This window comes from Zonotrichia leucophrys, chromosome 22 (assembly GCF_028769735.1).
Source record: "Zonotrichia leucophrys gambelii isolate GWCS_2022_RI chromosome 22, RI_Zleu_2.0, whole genome shotgun sequence".
In the NCBI taxonomy this organism is placed as follows: domain Eukaryota; kingdom Metazoa; phylum Chordata; class Aves; order Passeriformes; family Passerellidae; genus Zonotrichia; species Zonotrichia leucophrys.
Window position 1 is genome coordinate 668,892 of NC_088191.1, and position 20,825 is coordinate 689,716.

Sequence of the window (20,825 nt, forward strand, 5' to 3'; positions counted from 1 at the left end):
TGTGAAGGACCTGGAGATCTCCAAACAAACACATTCCAAAGCATCCTTTTTGTTGCTGCCTTTTCCTCAAGGACGGGCAGTTCTGTAGGAATTCTGTTTTCACTTGTGTGTGGAGTTTGGTGAAAATTTGTTGGGTTTGATTTGCTTTTGGTGTGCTTGGGTGGAGGAAGAATTGAGGAGTCCTTTGTGTGTGAGTGGAATTATTTCTGGGCTGGGGGCTGCTCTCAGCACAGCGACCTGGGTCAGGAGAGCGGGGTGTTCCAGGAGCCTGGGACCCCCCAGAAATCCCAAAAATCAGAAATCCCCACGTGGGGATCACTGAGAGCAAAGCTCTGGGAGGGGAGCTCTGCTGGGGCTTCAGAGGCAGGAACAGAAGCTGCTTGATTTATTAAAAATGTGGATATTGATCTAGTGCTGATACCCAGCTGTGATGGACAAGAACTCTCTGACAGTTTAGAGTTAGAAAGGGAATGTTCATTGTGGGATAACTCTCAAATACACACCCAATTTACAGGTGATTACAGAGCCCTTTTATCTGTTCATGTATTGAATAACCAAAATACAAATGCATATTGGTAACTTTGGTACATCCCATTCCCAATATGGATATTGATCTGGTACCAATATCCAGAAACTCTCTAACAGTTTAGAGTTAAAAAGTGAATGTTTATTGTGGGATAACTCCCAAATACACACCCAATTTACAGGTGATTGCAGAGCCCTTTTATCTATACAAATATTGAATATCCAAAATACAATTGCATATTCATAACATTGGTACATCCCATCCCCTGCTTCATAGGGTAATTAGTTCAGAAGCCATTAAGCATGGTAATTAGTTCAAAAGCCATTAAGCATGAGTAGTTTGTCCCTTGAAATGGGTCCCTTTCATGGGGAGGGAGTCCCAAAATGAGGAAGTAAATGAAATCTTCCTCCTTCTGACCTTTCTGCCTTTTCAATGCAAATATGACAAATGAACCCTTGCTAGAACTCCCATTCCTTGTCTTCAATTGGTTTCAGAAGAGAGGAGGCCTCCAACTGTCTTATGTTCCTAAAAACAATTGTCTTACATTTCTAAAAACAATTGTCTTATGTTCCTAAAAACAATTGTCTTACATTTCTAAAAACAATTGCCTTATGTTCCTAAAAGCTACTTATCAGTTTCTATATTCTTCTATAAGAATATAGAATATTCTATTTATAATTCTATATTATAAACCCAGCTAACCAAACATTCTGTTGACATGCAATCAGTCAACTATTACAGCGTAACTTCATCAAGACCTACCCATTTATTTTGATTAACTCCTAAAAAACTCATCTCTGCCTGAAGCCTGAGATCCCTGAATTGCTCTGAGTGCGTGTGTGGTGCCGGGGTGGGCTGGAAGGATGGCTGCAGCACTAACCCTGTGCCCCCAGCACTACCTGACGTGTTTCAGCGGGACCATCGCCGTGCCCTTCCTGCTGGCCGATGCCATGTGCGTGGGCTTCGACCAGTGGGCCACCAGCCAGCTCATCGGGACCATCTTCTTCTGCGTGGGCATCACCACCCTGCTGCAGACCACCTTCGGCTGCAGGTGAGCCTGGCAGCGGGAGTCTGGGCCTTCCTGGGCACAGGGGGCAGGAAGTTCTGGAGAGGAGCAATCCATTCACAACCTTGGTAAAGAGGGGCTGACTGAGGTGGTTTTATTAATTCTGCTCCAGACCACCTTGGGCTGCAGGTGAGCCTGGCAGCAGGAGTCTGGGCCTTCCTGGGGCACAGGAGGCAGCAGAGTTCTGGGAGAGGAGCAATTCATTCACACACCTTGGTAAAGAGGGGCTGCCTTGGTAAAGAGGGGCTGACTGAGGTGGTTTTATTAATTTCTGCTCCAGACCACCTTGGGCTGCAGGTGAGCCTCAGAACAGAAATTTAGGGGTTCCCAGAACAGAGAAGGTAGGGGGGTTCTGGGAGAGGAGCAATTCACATATCTTTGAAAAGAGGGGCTGACTCTGGTGGTTTTATTCATTTCTGCTGCAGACCACCTTCGGCTGCAGGTGAGCCTGGGAACACAAACCCAGGGCTTCCTGGGGCAGAGGAGGCAGGAGAGCAAAAATCCATTCACACACCTTGGTAAAGAGGGGCTGACTGTGGTGGTTTTATTCATTTCTGCTCCAGACCACCTTGGGCTGCAGGTGAGCCTGGGCATGGACACAGATCCAGGGCTTCCTGGGGCACAGGAGGCAGGAGAGCAAAAATTCATTCACACACCTTGGAAAAGAGGGGCTGACTTGGGAAAGAGGGGCTGACTGTGGTGGTTTTATTCATTTCTGCTGCAGACCACCTTGGGCTGCAGGTGAGCCTCAGAACAGAATTTTGAGGGTTCCCAGAACAGAGAAGGCAGGAGTGTTCTGGGAGAGGAACAATTCATTCACACACCTTGGTAAAGAGGAGCTGACTATGTTTGTTTTATTAATTTCTGCTCCACCCAGACTCCATTGGGTTCGAAAACCAGCGCGAGGCTGGGGTGAGAATTTAAGTGTTCCAGAAACAAGGAGAACAACACAGCAGGCACAGTAGTTAGGGTGAGCAAAATCATTCAAAGAAAAGGTGGATGTGTTCCTGGGGTGAAAAATCCACAGGAGGAAAAAGGGAAGTGTTTAGACAAATTCACACACCTTGGAAAAGAGGGGCTGACTGTGGTGGTTTTATTGATTTCTGCTGCAGACCACCTTGGGCTGCAGGTGAGCCTGGGCACAGGCAGAAATCCTGCTTGCCACTAGAAAATTCCACATTTTTAAGGATTTAGTTAAGAGCCAGAATCTTTAGGTGGTTGGTTACCTTTACTTCACTTTTTCCTTTGGGGAAAAAACCCTTCCCTCTATTTCTTTTGTCTTACTGGACTTAGGAGTTCACTCCTCTGTCTTGAAAAGTTCACTCTGATGGCAAAACAGCAGAGTGGAAGCTGTTGGAAAAGCAAACTTTCTTTCCCCAATGTATTTTCTTTAAGTAAAGACTCCCCAAGTCAATAATCTGATTTCCAGCCTGGCTGGCTCTTTGTGCTGTAACCATAAATCCTCATGTACCTTGTCTGGAAGTTTGTCATATTTGGGGTTTTTTTTTTTTTTCCCTTAATAATCTTGGGTTTTTATCACTTACTAGAGAGGGATTTGGGGCTCATTCAGAGAGAAGGGTGCTCAAAATCACAGTGCCAAAATCACCGAATGTTGAAATTCTCTGTTCTTTCTGTGTAATCCCAGCCCTGCCCTCCACCCTGCTGGGATTTTTCCCTTTTCAGTGGCTCCCAACTTGCATTGTACTTACATTTCCATATCCCTGAAGGCCAAATTGTGTTTGGGTCTTAAAATAACTTGTGTTTGGGGAGGAAATTTCCACGCTGGGATGTTTTATAACTCTTGCCCATGTGATGGGGGGTTTATGTAAGGCTGGGAATGGGATACAGCAGCTCAGGCCTCTCAATGAGATTTGCAAGTATTCATTGGCAGGTCTGTCAACTGCAAAGTATTTCAGCAAATAAAGGTTTCAAAAGGTCAAATTCCACGGTTTAAGGGTTCTTAAAGATGGATTTAGCTCAATTACGGGGTGGAGTTGGGGTAGGTTGGGTACCCAGACCAGTTCTAGGAATTCCAGCTATTCCCTGGCTTGTGCAGTGAGCCCCGGCTCTGGCAGGGGTTCATTAGTGGGTAATTAGTGGCACTGAGCTAATTCAGCACAGCTTTAATCGGCCAGGGGGGCAGCTCTGCTGCTGGGCCCTGCTCTGGCTCAGCTCTCTCACACCTGTGGGCCATGGGAGCCCAGTGAGGCATCTCCAGGTGCCTTTGCCTGCAGAGAACTCCTGTCTTCACCTCAGTCCGTGCCAGAATGGAGCAGCTGGATGGCTTAGACATGGAATTGAAATAAAACCCCACTCAGGGGCTTTGGTGCTTTAGCTGGCTGGCACTGAGTGGCTGCCTTAGAATCTGTAAGTCACTCCCAGACTGAGAAGGAGACAGAGCTTGCTTGACTGATTTTGAACAATTTGTTTAAAAAACTTAAATATTAAATTACTCTTTTTTTGCCTGGCTTAGGGGGAAAATCCCCCCTATTTTGGGAGTTAGCTGTGCCACACAGCAGTGGAGCAGGGCCAGGTGCTGGGCTGTGGTTTCCCATCCTGGCTGGTGCTCCATGGATGCAAACAGCCCAGTGAGCTCAGCCCTGGGGAATGTGTTTGCAGTGAGTGTTTATTTACCAAACCTGGGAGGGCGCTGTGTAGGTGGGATGGAGCAGTAGCAGCTTGTTCCAGGTGTTGCAGCCCTGCCATGGGCACCAGCTCTGCCTGATGGGCTGAGTCATCCTGAGCCACCAGCCCTGGCTTCCTGGAGCTGGCATTTCTGCATGGGCAGCTCCCAGGGCAGTTCTGTCCAGCCAGCCATGCTTGGGTGCCTCATGGAGTTCATGAAGTTTGAGTTCATAATGCAGCTGTCAACATTTGGTGGCTTTGAAGTTGCCCAGACTGCTCCTGTGAACTTCCCAACTCCATTAATAACTGGTTTGATCTTTTCTGTGCTCTCTGTTCGCCATTTCCCCCCACGCTTCTCCTCCTTGTGAGCATTTTCTGCTCTTCACCTGAGCAGTTCTTTTTCCTGCCCTCATTCCCTGTGTCACACCTTGGGGTTTCCCGTTAAAGGGATCTCCTGGCAATGCATTCCCGTCAGTGTTTGTGGAATAGTTCAGAGTGCATCTGCAGTTTAGTAACCTTGGGATATTTGTTACACAAGGTACAGTGAGGTCAGCAAATTCATACCTGGTGCAGGTAGATCCTCTTCAGATCTCTCGAATCTTTCGGGAAGTATAAACATCAATGCTAAGAATGCCATCTTGAAATTCTTGTGGTGTTTGTATTTATTGGTGGCAAGCACTGGGAACATCTAATCTGCTCCCATCAGCCCAGCAGTTATTGACACATGCACTCCAGAATGAGTGAGCTCAGAGTCATGCACAGGGGAGGGAAGGAGCCTGCAGGCTGCACCTCCAGAGAGCTGGGATGGTGAAAACTGCATCCCAGAGAGCTGGGAGGGTGAAAACTGCATCCCAGAGAGCTGGGATGGTGAAAACTGCATTTCCAGAGAGCTGGGAGGGTGAAAACTGCACCTCCAGAGAGCTGGGAGGGTGAAAACTGCACCTCCAGAGAGCTGGGATGGTGAAAACTGCATTTCCAGAGAGCTGGGATGGTGAAAACTGCATCTTAGAGAGCTGGGATGGTGAAAACTGCATCCCCAGAGAGCTGGGATGGTGAAAACTGCATTTCCAGAGAGCTGGGAGGGTGAAAACTGCATCCCAGAGAGCTGGGAGGGTGAAAACTGCATCCCAGAGAGCTGGGAGGGTGAAAACTGCATTTCCAGAGAGCTGGGAGGGTGAAAACTGCATTTCCAGAGAGCTGGGATGGTGAAAACTGCATCCCAGAGAGCTGGGAGGGTGAAAACTGCATTTCCAGAGAGCTGGGAGGGTGAAAACTGCACCTTTGCCTCAGTGTCCCCCTGTGTCCCACGCTGCTGTCACACCTGCCTGGCCCCGGAGTCCCTCCAGGCAGGTGCTGTCAGCTCTTTGCCTTGTGAAGTCTTTGTGTTTCTCTGTCTGGGTTGTTTCTGGTGAGAAATCCTGTTATTTCCCAGTTTTATAGCTCAGCACAGGGTGGTTTTGTGGCCACCCCACAGGATGTCACCGTGTCTCCTCTCCTCCCCAGGTTACCCCTGTTCCAAGCCAGTGCTTTTGCATTCTTAGCACCTGCCAGAGCAATTCTCTCCCTGGAGAAGTGGAAGTGCAATAACACAGGTAATTGTTGTTTATCCTTTATGTTTAGGTGTTGTTTAGGTGACAAATGGCCCAGCTCACCTGGAGCGCGGCTGCCAGAGCCTCTGATGTAAAAACTGGGACTAAAGAGCAGGGAATGTGGAAAACCTCTCTTTTTACAGTGTTAAAATATCTGCCACAGAAGATTCCTGAAATTGTCCTTGTGGAGTTCAGTTTCTGGGAATTTTTAAATATAAAAACGTTGACAAAGGAGCTGTAACTGTGGCATGAAGTAATTCTTGTGCTCCATTTGCATTCTGCAAATGTTCCTTCCCGGAATGTTCCCAGTGTTGGGAAGCAGCGAGTCCAAGTGAGCCCTTTGAAGTGGTGAGTGGGAGGGAGTTTGAGCAATGAGCAGCATCACCTCCAGACCAGGGTTTTCCCCTGCTGGAGTCATACCTGACAGGTTTTGACAGGATTGGGATGTTCTTTTTCACTCTCTTCTCTGCTGCTGTCGTCATCCTGGGAGGTTTGAGCTTCAGAGGGAGGGGATTCTGGTTGGGATGGGAGCTTTGGCTTCAGCTTGGCCTGGGGATGGCTCTGGCAGCTCTGTGTGTTCAGCGAGGGGTGGTTATTCAGCACCAAGGCTGTGGGCACTGGGAAGCAGCAGCACAGGCAGTAATCAGGCTGCTCACTCCTTCCTGACTGGAGCTCTTCCCAGGGCTCCTTTGGACTCTGATAATTTAATTTCTATTATTTGGGTGTTCATACATCTCTGTTATCTCATATTCAAATTGTGATTAACACCCAGCTTGGTGAAATAAACTCTGACATCCCTGGGTGGCAAAGCCATTTTCCCAGGACTGCAGATTGTCACCAAGAGCTTTGCTCATCTTCCTCCTGAACCTTTCCCCCCAAATTGTCACCAAGAGCTTTGCTCATCTTCCTCCTGAACCTTTTCCCCCCCAAATTGTCACCAAGAGCTTTGCTCATCTCCCTCCTGAACCTTTTCCCCCCAAATTGTCACCAAGAGCTTTGCTCATCTTCCTCCTGAACCTTTCCCCCCCAAATTGTCACCAAGAGCTTTGCTCATCTTCCTCCTGAACCTTTCCCCCCCAAATTGTCACCAAGAGCTTTGCTCATCTCCCTCCTGAACCCTTTCTCCCCAAATTGTCACCAAGAGCTTTGCTCATCTTTCTCCTGAACCTTTTCCCCCCAAATTGTCACCAAGAGCTTTGCTCATCTTCCTCCTGAACCTTTCCCCCCAAATTGTCACCAAGAGCTTTGCTCATCTTCCTCCTGAACCTTTTCCCCCCCAAATTGTCACCAAGAGCTTTGCTCATCTTCCTCCTGAGCCATTTTCCCCCCAAATTGTCGCCAAGAGCTTTGCTCATCTTCCTCCTGAACCTTTTCCCCCCAAATTGTCACCAAGAGCTTTGCTCATCTTCCTCCCGAACCTTTCACCCCAAATTGTCACCAAGAGCTTTGCTCATCTTTTTCCTGAACCTTTCCCCCCAAATTGTCACCACGAGCTTTGCTCATCTCCCTCCTGAACCTTTCCCCCCAAATTGTCACCAAGAGCTTTGTTCATCTCCCTCCTGAACCTTTCCCCCCAAACTGTCACCAAGAGCTTTGCTCATTTTCCTCCTGAATAATTTTCCCCCAAATTGTCACCAAGAGCTTTGCTCATCTTCCTCCTGAACCTTTCCCCCCAAATTGTCACCAAGAGCTTTGCTCATCTTCCTCCTGAGCACTTTCCCCCCAAATTGTCACCAAGAGCTTTGCTCATCTTCCTCCTGAACCATTTTCCCCCCAAATTGTCACCAAGAGCTTTGCTCATCTTCCTCCTGAACCTTTCCCCCCAAATTGTCACCAAGAGCTTTGCTCATCTCCTCCTGAACCTTTCCCCCCCAAATTGTCACCAAGAGCTTTGCTCATCTTCCTCCTGAACCTTTCCCCCCCAAATTGTCACCAAGAGCTTTGCTCATCTCCCTCCTGAACCTTTCCCCCCCAAATTGTCACCAAGAGCTTTGCTCATCTCCCTCCTGAACCTTTCCCCCCAAAATTGTCACCAAGAGCTTTGCTCATCTCCCTCCTGAGCCTTTCCCCCAAAATTGTCACCAAGAGCTTTGCTCATCTCCCTCCTGAACCTTTCCCCCCAAATTGTCACCAAGAGCTTTGCTCATCTTCCTCCTGAACCATTTCCCCCCCAAAATTATCACCAAGAGCTTTGCTCATCTCCCTCCTGAGCCATTTCCCCCCAAATTGTCACCAAGAGCTTTGCTCATCTCCCTCCTGAACCTTTTCCCCCCAAATTGTCACCAAGAGCTTTGCTCATCTTCCTCCTGAACCATTTCTCTCCCAAATTGTCACCAAGAGCTTTGCTCATCTCCCTCCTGAACCTTTCCCCCCAAATTGTCACCAAGAGCTTTGCTCATCTCCCTCCTGAACCTTTCTCCCCCCAAATTGTCACCAAGAGCTTTGCTCATCTCCCTCCTGAACCTTTCCCCCCCAAATTGTCACCAAGAGCTTTGCTCATCTCCCTCCTGAGCCTTTCCCCCCAAATTGTCACCAAGAGCTTTGCTCATCTTCCTCCTGAACCATTTCCCCCCCAAAATTATCACCAAGAGCTTTGCTCATCTCCCTCCTGAGCCATTTCCCCCAAATTGTCACCAAGAGCTTTGCTCATCTCCCTCCTGAACCTTTACCCCCCAAATTGTCACCAAGAGCTTTGCTCATCTCCCTCCTGAACCTTTCCCCCCCAAATTGTCACCAAGAGCTTTGCTCATCTCCCTCCTGAACCTTTCCCCTCGCAGAGCTGCCGGTGGGGCTGTGCCCAGGGCTCAGCTCCTTCAGTGGGTGAGCTGCCCTGGGGAGCAGCAGGCCCTGGGGTTGGGCATTCCTGGGGTGCAGCTGAGCAATTCCCCACTGGAGTGGGGAGGGAGCTCCTGGCTGACCTTCCTGTCTGGAAATCAGGGCATTTTCCTGTTGCAGCCCTGGTTGCTGGGAATTTTGGAGCAGAGGGAGAAGCGAGGGGTTGGCTGTTTGCCTTCCTTTGAGCAGAGCTTGCTCTCTGTGGGATTTGGGGCTCCTTTATCAGCCCCAGCCTGGGGAGGGGTTTGGTTTGTGTGGGATGGGGCAGAGTGGCTGGGCAATGAAAGAAACGCCTGTTTTTTGTCTCTTTGGAAGATGTAACAGTTGCAAACGGAACAGCAGAGCTGCTGCACACGGAGCACATCTGGTACCCCCGGATACGAGAGGTAATGTGGGGCTTGCCTTTTGCTGTCACTCTCTCCAGCTCCAGTTAAGTTCCTCACTTTATCATCTGTGTGTTCTTGTCTTTAAGTTGGTGATTTCTTGTTTCACTGCGATCTCCATGTGAAAATATCCCTTTGCTCATTTCATGGAAGTCTTCATCTTTTCCACCTGTTCATTGCTGGACAGCAAATCCCAGGAGTTAGTTACCACATCCCAAAAGCCGTGCAGTGAAATGCTCGAGAGAGACGAAAACTCTTCCTGTAGCCTTGATCTGTGCAGCAGTTCAGCTGCTGCCAGGCCCCTTGCTGCTGTCCCTGTGCGCTGGGGCTGCTGAATCTGCACTTAGGAAATCTGGTTCCTTCCCAAGTGTTTAAGTTGGAGACTCTTGTGATAAGAGGTCGATTCTCCCCCAAAGGCTTGTGAGATACCTGCAGCTCCTTCTCCACCCTCAGCACTGCAGTGTGAAGTCGTGGTGCCCTGCAGGGCAGGCTGAGGGCTGTGCCACGCCAGGGTGGCAGGTAGAGTAGTCCAAATGAAGGCGTGTGTCATGGAATTGATCTCCCATCCCGTTGCTTTGGGCTGCCGACTTTTTCTTAATTAAAAACAACCCCTCTCTCTTCCCCATGTTCAAACCATAGCTACATCCTGCCAAGAGCCCTGCAGCCAAGAGGGCTGACAGTCTCCTGAGACCACAACGCTGCTCTAATCCAGCTTCTAAGGAGCACTTGTGACCAATGCAGCACACACTCTGCCCCTAGGAGCTAGGAGCATCACCTCGTGGCGCACCAACCCTTGCCGTTCGATCTGAGAGCTTAAAGGTTAGCCTGGACCCCAGGTCTCCTGTCTGACAGTGTGATGTGCTTTCCACACAGCTTCCAGACTGGCCCACTGGTCTGTTGTGTAATAGTTTTGTGGAGAAAACCATAAGTGTTATGCTTAAAGCGATAAGTCACGTAAACATAATGAGCTGTTTTATGACGAAAAAAAAAAAAAAAATTTGCTGAGTTCTTCTGTGTCACTGAATTCTTTTAACTGCAGTTTGTAATCCAGAGCAGAAAAACAAAAGGCGTTTGGCTTTGGCCGTCAGATGGCACTGAGCTGGCTCTCTGCCCTGTTGTGTGTTCAGATCCAAGGTGCCATCATCATGTCCTCGCTGATCGAGGTGGCGATCGGGCTGCTGGGGCTGCCCGGGGCCCTGCTGCGCTACATCGGGCCGCTGACCATCACCCCCACCGTGGCCCTCATCGGCCTCTCGGGCTTCCAGGCCGCCGGGGAGAGAGCTGGCAAGCACTGGGGCATCGCCATGCTGTGAGTATGCCCCGAGGGTTCCTGCTGGGCATGCGGGGTTGGGGGAGCGCTGGGGGCGGCTGCGCTGTGGTGGTGAGGAGAAACACACACTGTGAGAAACACACACCATGAGAAACACCATGAGAAACACACACTGTGAGGAGAAACACCATGAGAAACACACACCGTGAGGAGAAACACCATGAGAAACACACACCGTGAGAAACACCATGAGAAACACACACTGTGAGAAACACACACCGTGAGAAACACCATGAGAAACACGCATAACAAACACCATGAGAAACACACACCGTGAGGAGAAACACCATGAGGAGAAACACACACCATGAGAAACACCATGAGAAACACACACTGTGAGAAACACCATGAGAAACACACATAACAAACACCATGAGAAACACACACCATGAGAAACACACACTGTGAGAAACAGCATGAGAAACACACATAACAAACACCATGAGAAACACCATGAGGAGAAACACACACCATGAGAAACACACACTGTGAGAAACACACACTGTGAGAAACACACACTGTGAGAAACAGCATGAGAAACACACATAACAAACTCCATGAGGAGAAACACCATGGGAACCAAATGCACACACTGTGAGGAGAAACACCATGAGGAGAAACAAACACCATGAGAAACACACACTGTGAGAAACACACACCGTGAGAAACACCATGAGAAACACACACCGTGAGAAACACCATGAGAAACACACACCGTGAGAAACACCATGAGAAACACATACTGTGAGAAACACCATGAGAAACACACACTGTGAGGAGAAACACCATGGGAACCAAATACACACACTGTGAGGAGAAACACCATGAGAAACACACATAACAAACACCATGAGAACCAAACACCATGAGGAGAACCAAACACCATGAGAGCCAAGTACACTATGAGGAGAAACACATGAGAACACCATGAGAACAAAACACCACAAGAAACACCATGGGAAACAAACATCGTGAGAAACAAACACCATGAGACCCAAGCACCTTGAGAAACAAGCACCATGAGAACCAAACAGCGTGAGAAACACACATCATGAGAAAGACACCATGAGGAGAAACACATGAGAAACACCATGAGAACAAAACACCATGGGCAAGAAACACCATGGGAAACAAACACCATGAGAAGAAACACATGAGAAACACCATGAGAACAAAACACCATGGGAACCAAACACCATGGGAAACAAACACCATGAGGAGCAAACACCCTGAGGAACACCCACCACGAGACCCAAACACCATAAGAAACAAACATGGGAAACAAACAGCACGAGAAACAAACACCATGAGAAACACTGAGAGTCTGAATGAGGTCAGCTCATCCAGAAGTGTGGGAATCAGGGCAGAGCAGCTCAGGGCAGTGGCCTGGAGCTTTTCCCTGTCAGCAAATCCTTCCCTGGGAGGGTGGGGAGGCCCCAGAGCAGCTGTGGCTGCCCCTGGCAGTGCCCAAGGCCAGGCTGGGCAGGGCTTGGAGCACCCTGGGATGGTGAAAGGTGTCCCTGCCCATGGCTCCTTCATGGGCCTGCATGGGCTTTAAGGTTCTTCCAGCCCAAACCATTCCATGGTAACGTGAGTTTGAGCAGAGAGGAGAGGACAGTGGCCAAAAATGAGGTGTGGAGAGCAGAACTTCATAAAGGAGGAGCCACTGGCTGGGTGGAGTTGAGTGCTGTAGAAAAGGTGGTTTAACAGAACACCAGAGGGAGGAAATGCAGTGAGCAGTTTGTGTTTCTGGGCTGAACCCCACTGGTGGTGCTGCTCCCTCTGCCTTCCTGTGCCCAAGAGGAATTTGTGTGTGAGATGGAGAGGGCACAGGGGTGGCCATGAACCTCTCCAGAGGCTGAGCCATGAGCAGAGATCCCTGCCAGGGGACAAAAAGGCTTTGAGAGGGAATTCCAGGGCCTGGGACCTGTGTGCCATCAGGGAAATGAAGGAATGAAAGGGAATAAGTGAGGGAAATGAAATGAAGAGAAAAGCTCCCTGTGTGGGTAAGCAGCAAATGAGGCTGGAAACCCCATTGTGGGGAGAAAAGAGGCTGAAACAGCTCCATTAAATCCCCATTTTAGTGAGAAAAGAGGCTGAAACGATTCTATTGAAACCCCATTTTAGGGAGAAAAGTTGAAACAGTTCTATTGAAACCCTATTTTGGGGAGAACAGAGGCTGAAGCAGCTCCATTGAAACCCCATTTTGGGAAGAAAAGAGAAACAGCTCCATTGAAACCCCATTTTGGGGAGAAAAGAGGCTGAAGCAGTTCATGTGAAACCCCATTTTGGGGAGAACAGAGCTGAAACAGCTCCATCTGAAACCCCATTTTGGGGAGAACAGAGGCTGAAACAGCTCCATTGAAACCCCATTTTTGGGAGAAAAGAGGCTGAAACAGTTCCATTGAAACCCCATTTTTGGGAGAACAGAGCTGAAACAGTTCCATTGAAACCCCATTTTGGGGAGAACAGAGCTGAAACAGTTCCATTAAAACCCCATTTTGGGGAGAACAGAGACTGAAGCAGCTCCATGTGAAACCTTATTTTGGGGAGAAAAGAGGCTGAAACAGTTCCATTGAAACCCCATTTTAGGGAGAACAGAGAAACAGCTCCATTGAAACCCCATTTTTGGGAGAACAGAGCTGAAACAGCTCCATTGAAACCCCATTTTTGGGAGCACAGAGGCTGAAACAGCTCCATTGAAACCCCATTTTTGGGAGAGCAGAGCTGGAGCTCTCCATGTGCAGCCCCCGGCTGTGCTGGCTCTGGGAGCAGAGCAATGCCTTGGTGAGGTCAGATTGTGATCTCACCAATCTGTTTGCACAGTGCTTTGAACATGTAAAGTATTCTGTAAGTGCAGCTTATGATTAAAAGGGCTCTTTAATTCTGTTTTGTCTTGCATGTTGGCATCAGGGGTATTTTTGTGATTTTATTGTATTAAGCAGCTGATCCAAAGGAACGTTTTATTTGTCTGTAAAACAAATTTCTCTGCAAGTTGGGGCTAACACGAAATGATTCAAGCACATCTTTGAATTGGACATGGAAATGTGTAATTAAAGTTGACATTTTTGCAGATTGAAAAAAAAAAAAAATCAATTCAGGAGCAGGATTTAAATGTTAGCCAGTCAATAAAGTATTTCTGGCTTCTGCAGAAATGTGCAGGGGATTGATGGAATCAGCTGTGGGAGCCACTCAGGAGTGGCTCCTGGAATTATCCTGGATATTCTGGGGGTATCCAGGTGCTGAATTTCTCCCTGGCCCTGCAGAATCACCTGGGGGCCTCTGGGAGCTGCAGGATCCCCAATTTCCTGACCTGGCTTGTTCCATGGCTGCTTTATTCCCTTTAGCAGACATTTGCATTGATATAATATATAAAAATAATTATTATTTATAAATATAATTTATAAAATATAATTTATAAAAATAATTATTCCTGATTTGCCTGTTTATCCAGATTTTCCTGGGGCGTTCAAGGCTTTGGTGCTGTTTCGCAGCCCCTCTGCCGTGCAGCCAATGGAAAATTCATTGCAATAATTGAATATTGTATTTTTTTACAGCTCTGTGCTAAATCAAATCCAAAGCTCCCTGTCCTCGGGGCTGGTGTGGGAGGGAGGGGAGCCCGTGGTGGGTTTTGGGGAGATCCTGGGGTTTCCTGCATGGAAAAGATGGATATTCTGCTTTTCTCGTGCCCTGCCGAGGGCTGTGAATGCCCCTCCTTTTCCTGGAGCCTGAGGGAGAGGAGAACTGGTTTGTGTCTGATCCGGGGCAGAGGAGAGGCTGAAAATCCTCTCTTTATTTTTCAAGTCAGCTGATAAAAACATAATCTCAGATTTCAGCAGAGCTTTGCTCCTTCAGACAGCTCCGGCCTCTGGGAGGCCCTTGCAGAGCAGAGCTGGGTGGAGAATTGGGAATTGCTCCTTCAGGGTTGAGCAACCTGCCCTGAATTCGAATTTTTCAGGACAGTGGGGGTTTATTATCTGTAAAAATAATTTTTAATGTCTAGAGGAGCTTGGCAGTTTAATTGATGGGGGAAAATGAATAATAATTATCTAATACTGATGGACTGCTCTGGCAGCAAATCTTGGGGCTTGGGCTCCATTCTGCTTCATTTGCAGCTGTTTAGTGAAAGATTCATTAAAAAAAAAAAAAAATCTGAATAAAAGAAAAAATTTCCCTGACAGAAATTTCTCCAAGTGCTTTGGAGTTTGATGATGCGAATTTTGAAATGTAAAAATTCCTGCCCACAGCCCTCCAGTTTCCCTGTTTGCTGCCAGGTGCTGGCAGCAAGTTTTGTTTTGTGTTTCACAGACAGCCCTGGACCCCAGGTGGAGTTTGGGGGGAACGAAGGGGCAGCGCAGGAATTTAAACTGAAAATCCCCCTTCAGGCTGGGCCTGTCCCTGACCCCTCCATCTCCTTGCAGCTGCCGAGTTTTGCAGCACTTCAGAATTCAAATTTGGCATTTGAGGAATAATAATTTAAATCCTTTTTGCTGCCTAGTCTTCTGCTGAAATTGAAGTTCTGCAAAAGGTCTGAAGAGGTTTGTGCTGAAAAGAATTTATGATATATTGGTGCTAATGACATTTCTCTCTTGTCCCACCCTCCTCATCCTCCTTTTTTCCTCAGGACTATTTTCCTAGTGCTGTTGTTCTCCCAGTATGCCAGAAATGTCAAATTTCCCTTGCCCATTTATAAATCCAAGAAAGGATGGACAGCATACAGGCTGCAGCTTTTCAAGATGTTCCCTGTAAGTCGTTGAATTTGTTCTTCCTTAGGCAAAAAAAAAATATTCTGGTTTTTTTTTTTGGGGGGGGAGGGTGTTGTTGGTTTTGATTTTTCTTCACAATACAATACTCACAAAGGGTGAGATAAATCTTAAATGGATTTATTGGAAATGTAATGGATTGTGGGCCACAGGAAATATTCAGATTTTGTGGCCTGTGCTGAGGAGCTGTGGGAGTGATGGGGAGGGGAAGGGATGTTTGTGCACACAGGGCACAATGGCTTTTCGTTATTTTATTTTTGGGTTAGAAAAAGGGTATTGTCCAACAAACTAGACAAAACACTATAAACATTTCTTAACCTATCAACTTTTTACCACACTATACTATAAATACCTCAAAACCGATCATCTAAAACTACCCCTCATAAATCCTACTGCAATACATCTTTCATAATTCTGTTTCTCAAAAATATCTAATATTATTTACAAAACCATGCTTTAAAGCTTCATTCCAACTCCATTTCTCAACAACAGCTATCCTGTTCCATAACATTGCTAAATCAACTTTTATCTCAAAGTATGTATAGTATGTATAATATATAGCATGCATTTTACACACTACTTACATACAGCATATATGGTGTGTATTTTATATAATATATACATGCAGTATCTATACATAATACGTATTTTATACACAAATACATAATCTATATATAGTATTTTATATACTATTTGCATACAGTATGTATACCTGTATATGGTATGTATTTTACATACTATTTACATGTAGTGTATATATATAATGTCTTTTACATACTATTTATATACAGTATCTATAGTATGTATTTTACATATTAATACATACAGTGTCTCTACATAATATGTATTTTACATACAAATACATAATCTATATATAGTATTTTACATACTATTTGCATGCAGTATGTATACCTATATATGGTATGTATTTTACATACTATTTACATGTAGTGTATATATAATGTCTTTTACATACTATTTATATACAATATCTATAGTATGTATTTTTACAATATCTATAGTATGTATTTTACATATTAGTACATACAGTATCTATATATAATATGTATTTTACATATGAATACCTACAGTATCTATATATAGTATGTCTTTTACATACAATATCTAAATATGATATGTATTTTACATACAAATCCATTCAGTATCTGTATATATGTATTTTACATATGAATACATACAGTATCTATATATAGTATGTATTTTACGTACAATATCTATATATAATATGCATTTTACATACAAATCCATACAGTATCTGTGTATAGCATATCTTTTCCATACAGATCCATACAGTATCTGTGTATATAATGTATTTTACATACAATATCTGTATATAGCCTGTCTTTTCCATACAAATTAATACAATATCTGTATATAGCATGTTTTTTCCATACAAATCCATACAGTATCTGTATATAGCCTGTCTTTTCCATACAAATCCATACAATATCTGTATATAGCATGTTTTTTCCATACAAATCCATACAGTATCTGTATATATCATGTATTTTATATACCCTATCTGTATATAGCCTGTCTTTTCCATACAAATTAATACAATATCTGTATATAGCATGTTTTTTCCATACAAATCCATACAGTATCTGTATATATCATGTATTTTATATACCCTATCTGTATATAGCCTGTCTTTTCCATACAAATCCATTCAGTATCTGTATATAGCATGTTTTTTCCATACAAATCCATTCAGTATCTGTATATATCTTGTATTTTATATGCACTATCTGTACATAGCCTGTCTTTTCCATACAAATCCATACAATATCTGTACATAGCCTGTCTTTTCCATACAAATCCATACAATATCTATATATAGCATGTCATTTCTGTACAAATCCCTGCCATACAAGCCTCCCATCCAGCCCCCACAGCTCCATCTCCCCCAGCTGGGGCTCGGGGCTGTTCAGCACCCCCCGAGAGGCAGCTGTGCTCTCACTGCCCGCTGTCCCCAGATCATCCTGGCCATCCTGGTGTCGTGGCTGCTGTGCTTCATCTTCACGGTGACCGACGTGTTCCCCCCGGACAGCTCCAAGTACGGCTTCTACGCGCGCACGGACGCGCGGCGCGGCGTGCTGCTGGTGGCGCCCTGGTTCAAGGTGCCCTACCCGTGTAAGTGTGTGCTCTTTGGGGTGCCCTACCCCTGTAAGTGTGCTGGTTTGGGGTGCCCTGCCCCTGTAAGTGTGTGCTCTTTGGGTGCCCTACCCCTGTAAGGGTGTGCTCCTGGGGTCATTGCTGCTGGTGGCGCCCTGGTTCAAGGTGCCCTATCCCTGTAAGTGTGTGCTCTTTGGGGTGCCCTGCCCCTGTAAGGGTGTGCTCTTTGGGGTGCCCTATCCCTGTAAGTGTGTGCTCTTTGGGGTGCCCTACCCCTGTAAGTGTGTGCTCTTTGGGGTGCCCTGCCCGTGTAAGTGTGTGCTCCTGGGCCCAGTGCTGCTGGTGGCGCCCTGGTTCAAGGTGCCCTACCCGTGTAAGTGTGCTGGTTTGGGGTGCCCTGCCCCTGTAAGTGTGTGCTCCTGGGGCCAGCAGGGTCATTGCTGCTGGTGGCACCCTGGTTCAAGGTGCCCTACCCCTGTAAGTGTGTGCTCTTTGGGGTGTCCTGCCCCTGTAAGTGTGCTGGTTTGGGGTGCCCTATCCCTGTAAGTGTGTGCTGGTTTGGGGTGCCCTGCCCGTGTAAGGGTGCTGGTTTGGGGTGCCCTGCCCCTGTAAGGGTGTGCTCTTTGGGGTGCCCTGCCCGTGTAAGTGTGTGCTGGTTTGGGGTGCCCTGCCCCAGTAAGGGTGTGCTCCTGGGGTCATTGCTGCTGGTGGTGCCGTGGTTCAAGGTGCCCTATCCCTGTAAGTGTGCTGGTTTGGGGTGCCCTACCCTGTAAGTGTGCTGGTTTGGGGTGCCCTACCCCTGTAAGTGTGCTGGTTTGGGGTGCCCTGCCCCTGTAAGTGTGCTGGTTTGGGGTGCCCTGCCCCTGTAAGTGTGTGCTGGTTTGGGGTGCCCTGCCCGTGTAAGTGTGTGCTGGTTTGGGGTGCCCTACCCCTGTAAGGGTGTGCTCTTTGGGGTGCCCTACCCCTGTAAGGGTGTGCTCCTGAGGTCAGCAGGGTTATTGCTGCTGCTCCAGGATCCTGCTGCCTTTATAAGGGGTTTATTCCTTAGCCCTGGTTCCCCAGAACCCAGCAGGGCCAGTGTTGCTGCTCCAGAGCTCTTCTGGCTCTTTCTGGGGTTTGTTCCTTAGCCCTGGTACCCCCAGAACTCAGCAGGACCAGTGTTGCTGCTCCAGGGTTCTCTTTCCTCTGTCTGGGGTTTGTTCCTTAGCCCTGGTGCCCCAGAACCCAGCAGGGTCATTCCTCTGGTTCCCCCAAACCCAGCAGTGTCATTGCTCCTGTTCCAGAGCTCTGCCGCTTCTCCGTGGTTTATTCCACAGCCCTGGCTCCCCACAACTCAGCAGGGCCAGTGCTGCTGTTCCACAGCTCTGCTGGCTCTGTCTGGGGTTTATTCCATAACTCTGGTGCCCCAGAACCCAGCAGTGTCATTCCCCCGAACCCAGCTCCTGTTCCAGAGCTCTGCTCCTGTTCCAGAGCTCTGCTGCTTCTCCGTGGTTTATTCCACAGCCCTGGCTCCCCAGAACCCAGCAGGGCCATTGCTGCTGTTCCAGAGCTCTGCTGGCTCTTTCTGGGGTTTGTTCCTTAGCCCTGGTGCCCCAGAACCCAGCAGGGTCATTCCTCTGGTTCCCCCAAACCCAGCAGTGTCATTGCTCCTGTTCCAGAGCTCTGCCGCTTCTCCGTGGTTTATTCCTTAGCCCTGGTTCCCCAGAACCCAGCAGGGCCAGTGTTGCTGCTCCAGGGTTCTCTTTCCTCGGTCTGGGGTTTATTCCTTAGCCCTGGTTCCCCCAGAACCCAGCAGCGTCATTGCTCCTGTTCCAGAGCTCTGCTGCTTCTCCGTGGTTTATTCCACAGCCCTGGCTCCCCAGAACGCAGCAGGGCTGAGGTTCTGCAGCTGCACTTTGCAGGGCTGGTCTGGGTGCCTCTCCTGATCAAAGTGACTGCCCCTGTACCCTGGAGATCAGGGCTGGCTGAGTTATCAGTCCTTGGCAGTGCTGATAAGGCTGCGCAGTGCCAGGGACGGGTTTGCACAGCTCTGCTGCCCTCCCTGGCCCTCACTGTCTGAAGGATCACTTCTGTGGGGAGTTTGTGCATTCCCTGCCCCAAACACACCCATTCAGGGTGAGCACAGCTGTTCTGGCAGGACAATGCCCTGACATGCCAGGGCACTGCTGGCACGGGCAAGCCAGGGAGTGCCAGGCCCTGCTTATCAGAGGGCAGTGACTTCATTTACAGGAGAGCACCAAACACTTCACACAACGTTTTGGATGTAATTTTATGTCGGCCAGCTCTGAGTTTAAAGCTGTTAAAGGCTGGGTTTATGGTGTGGGATTGCACAACTGGCTCACCCTTCAGAAGTTAACAGAGTAATTAGGGAATAATATTATTTATTTTAGAATAGAAATACATCAATTATCAGCTGTGCCACCACACTGTGATGAGGCAGCTTCATTGTGGTTTCCCATATGCTTTGGTTCTTAAAAGAAAGCACTTCTAAAGCAGCAGATGAAGAATGGAAGCTTTTGGGAAAGAAGAGGAGGAAAACTTCTCCACCCTGATCAGCCCGTTTGTATTTGTGAGGTTCATTCACGCCTGTGTGACTGAAGATCCCTTTGTTGCAGGAGGCTCATCTCTTTCAAAGAGATAAAAGCATCGAGGCAATTGCTGTGGAAAACCTCCAGGCTTTTCTGCAGGCTTAAATTAATCTTATTTTCTCTACTACAAAAATTTGGAGCTGGGGGGTGTTTGTGCAGTGATCAGAGCTGGTTGTTGCCATCCTCTCTGGTCGACTAAACCTGTGACCAAAGGGACTTTTTGGAGCCATAATAATACAGAGGCATTTGCCTCACTGGCCAGGATTGTTTTCTCATAAGCTGTATCTCAAATTCCTGATTCCTGAACAGGAGGAATTTTTTTTTAGTGAGGTTTTATGATTCCCTGGGATTTCTCCAAGTGTGATCAAAGCAGTTGGTTTGGCAATTGTTCCTTTGCTCCTTTCATCTCCTTGAACTTGCCAGGCTGCGTCAGAGTGAGGGGGGTTTGTTGTTCCCATCCAGATAAATAAACAGTGCTGGGCACTGGGGAGGGCCCCCCTCAATGCCAGGGTCACCTCTGGGCCCCAGGACAAGGACATGGAGGGGCTGGAGCCTGTCCAGGGCAGGGAATGGAGCTGGGAAGGGGCTCAGGGGGAGAAAATGGGATCAGGGGCAGAGAATGGGATCAGGGGCAGAAAATGGGATCAGGGGAACTTCTGGCTCTGCACAGCTCCCTGACAGGAGGGGAGAGCCAGGGGGATTTGGGATCCTATCCCAAACAGGGATAAGGGACAGGAGGGTTTCGGGAGCAGGGACAGGAGGACAGCAAACAGCCCCAGGCTGTGCTCAGGGTGGATTTTGGTGAGTATTTCTTGCCCAGCCCTGTTGCAGTGCTGGAGCCCATCCCTGGGGCATTGAGCAGCAGTGTGGATGTGACACTTGGGGACACTTCCAGCAGTGACCTGGGCAGTGCTGGGGGATCCCAAAAGCCCTTCCCAGCCCAAAGCACTGCACAGTTCCCCCAGGTCTGTGTGTGTTTGGTAG

At 47.8% G+C, this 20,825-nt stretch overlaps 1 protein-coding gene across 2 annotated transcripts in view; it reads left to right on the forward strand.

Annotated features, from left to right (window-relative positions):
* Nucleotides 1-20,825, forward strand: part of SLC23A2 (solute carrier family 23 member 2) — a 57,116-nt gene that overhangs the window by 26,518 nt on the left and 9,773 nt on the right. For both annotated transcript variants that reach the window (XM_064730937.1, XM_064730938.1), the window contains 6 exons: nt 1,420-1,577; nt 5,721-5,809; nt 8,957-9,027; nt 10,152-10,333; nt 14,979-15,099; nt 17,115-17,271. In XM_064730937.1, coding sequence (XP_064587007.1) covers nt 1,420-1,577; nt 5,721-5,809; nt 8,957-9,027; nt 10,152-10,333; nt 14,979-15,099; nt 17,115-17,271 — 778 coding nt within the window. The remainder of the gene's footprint in view (nt 1-1,419; nt 1,578-5,720; nt 5,810-8,956; nt 9,028-10,151; nt 10,334-14,978; nt 15,100-17,114; nt 17,272-20,825) is intronic.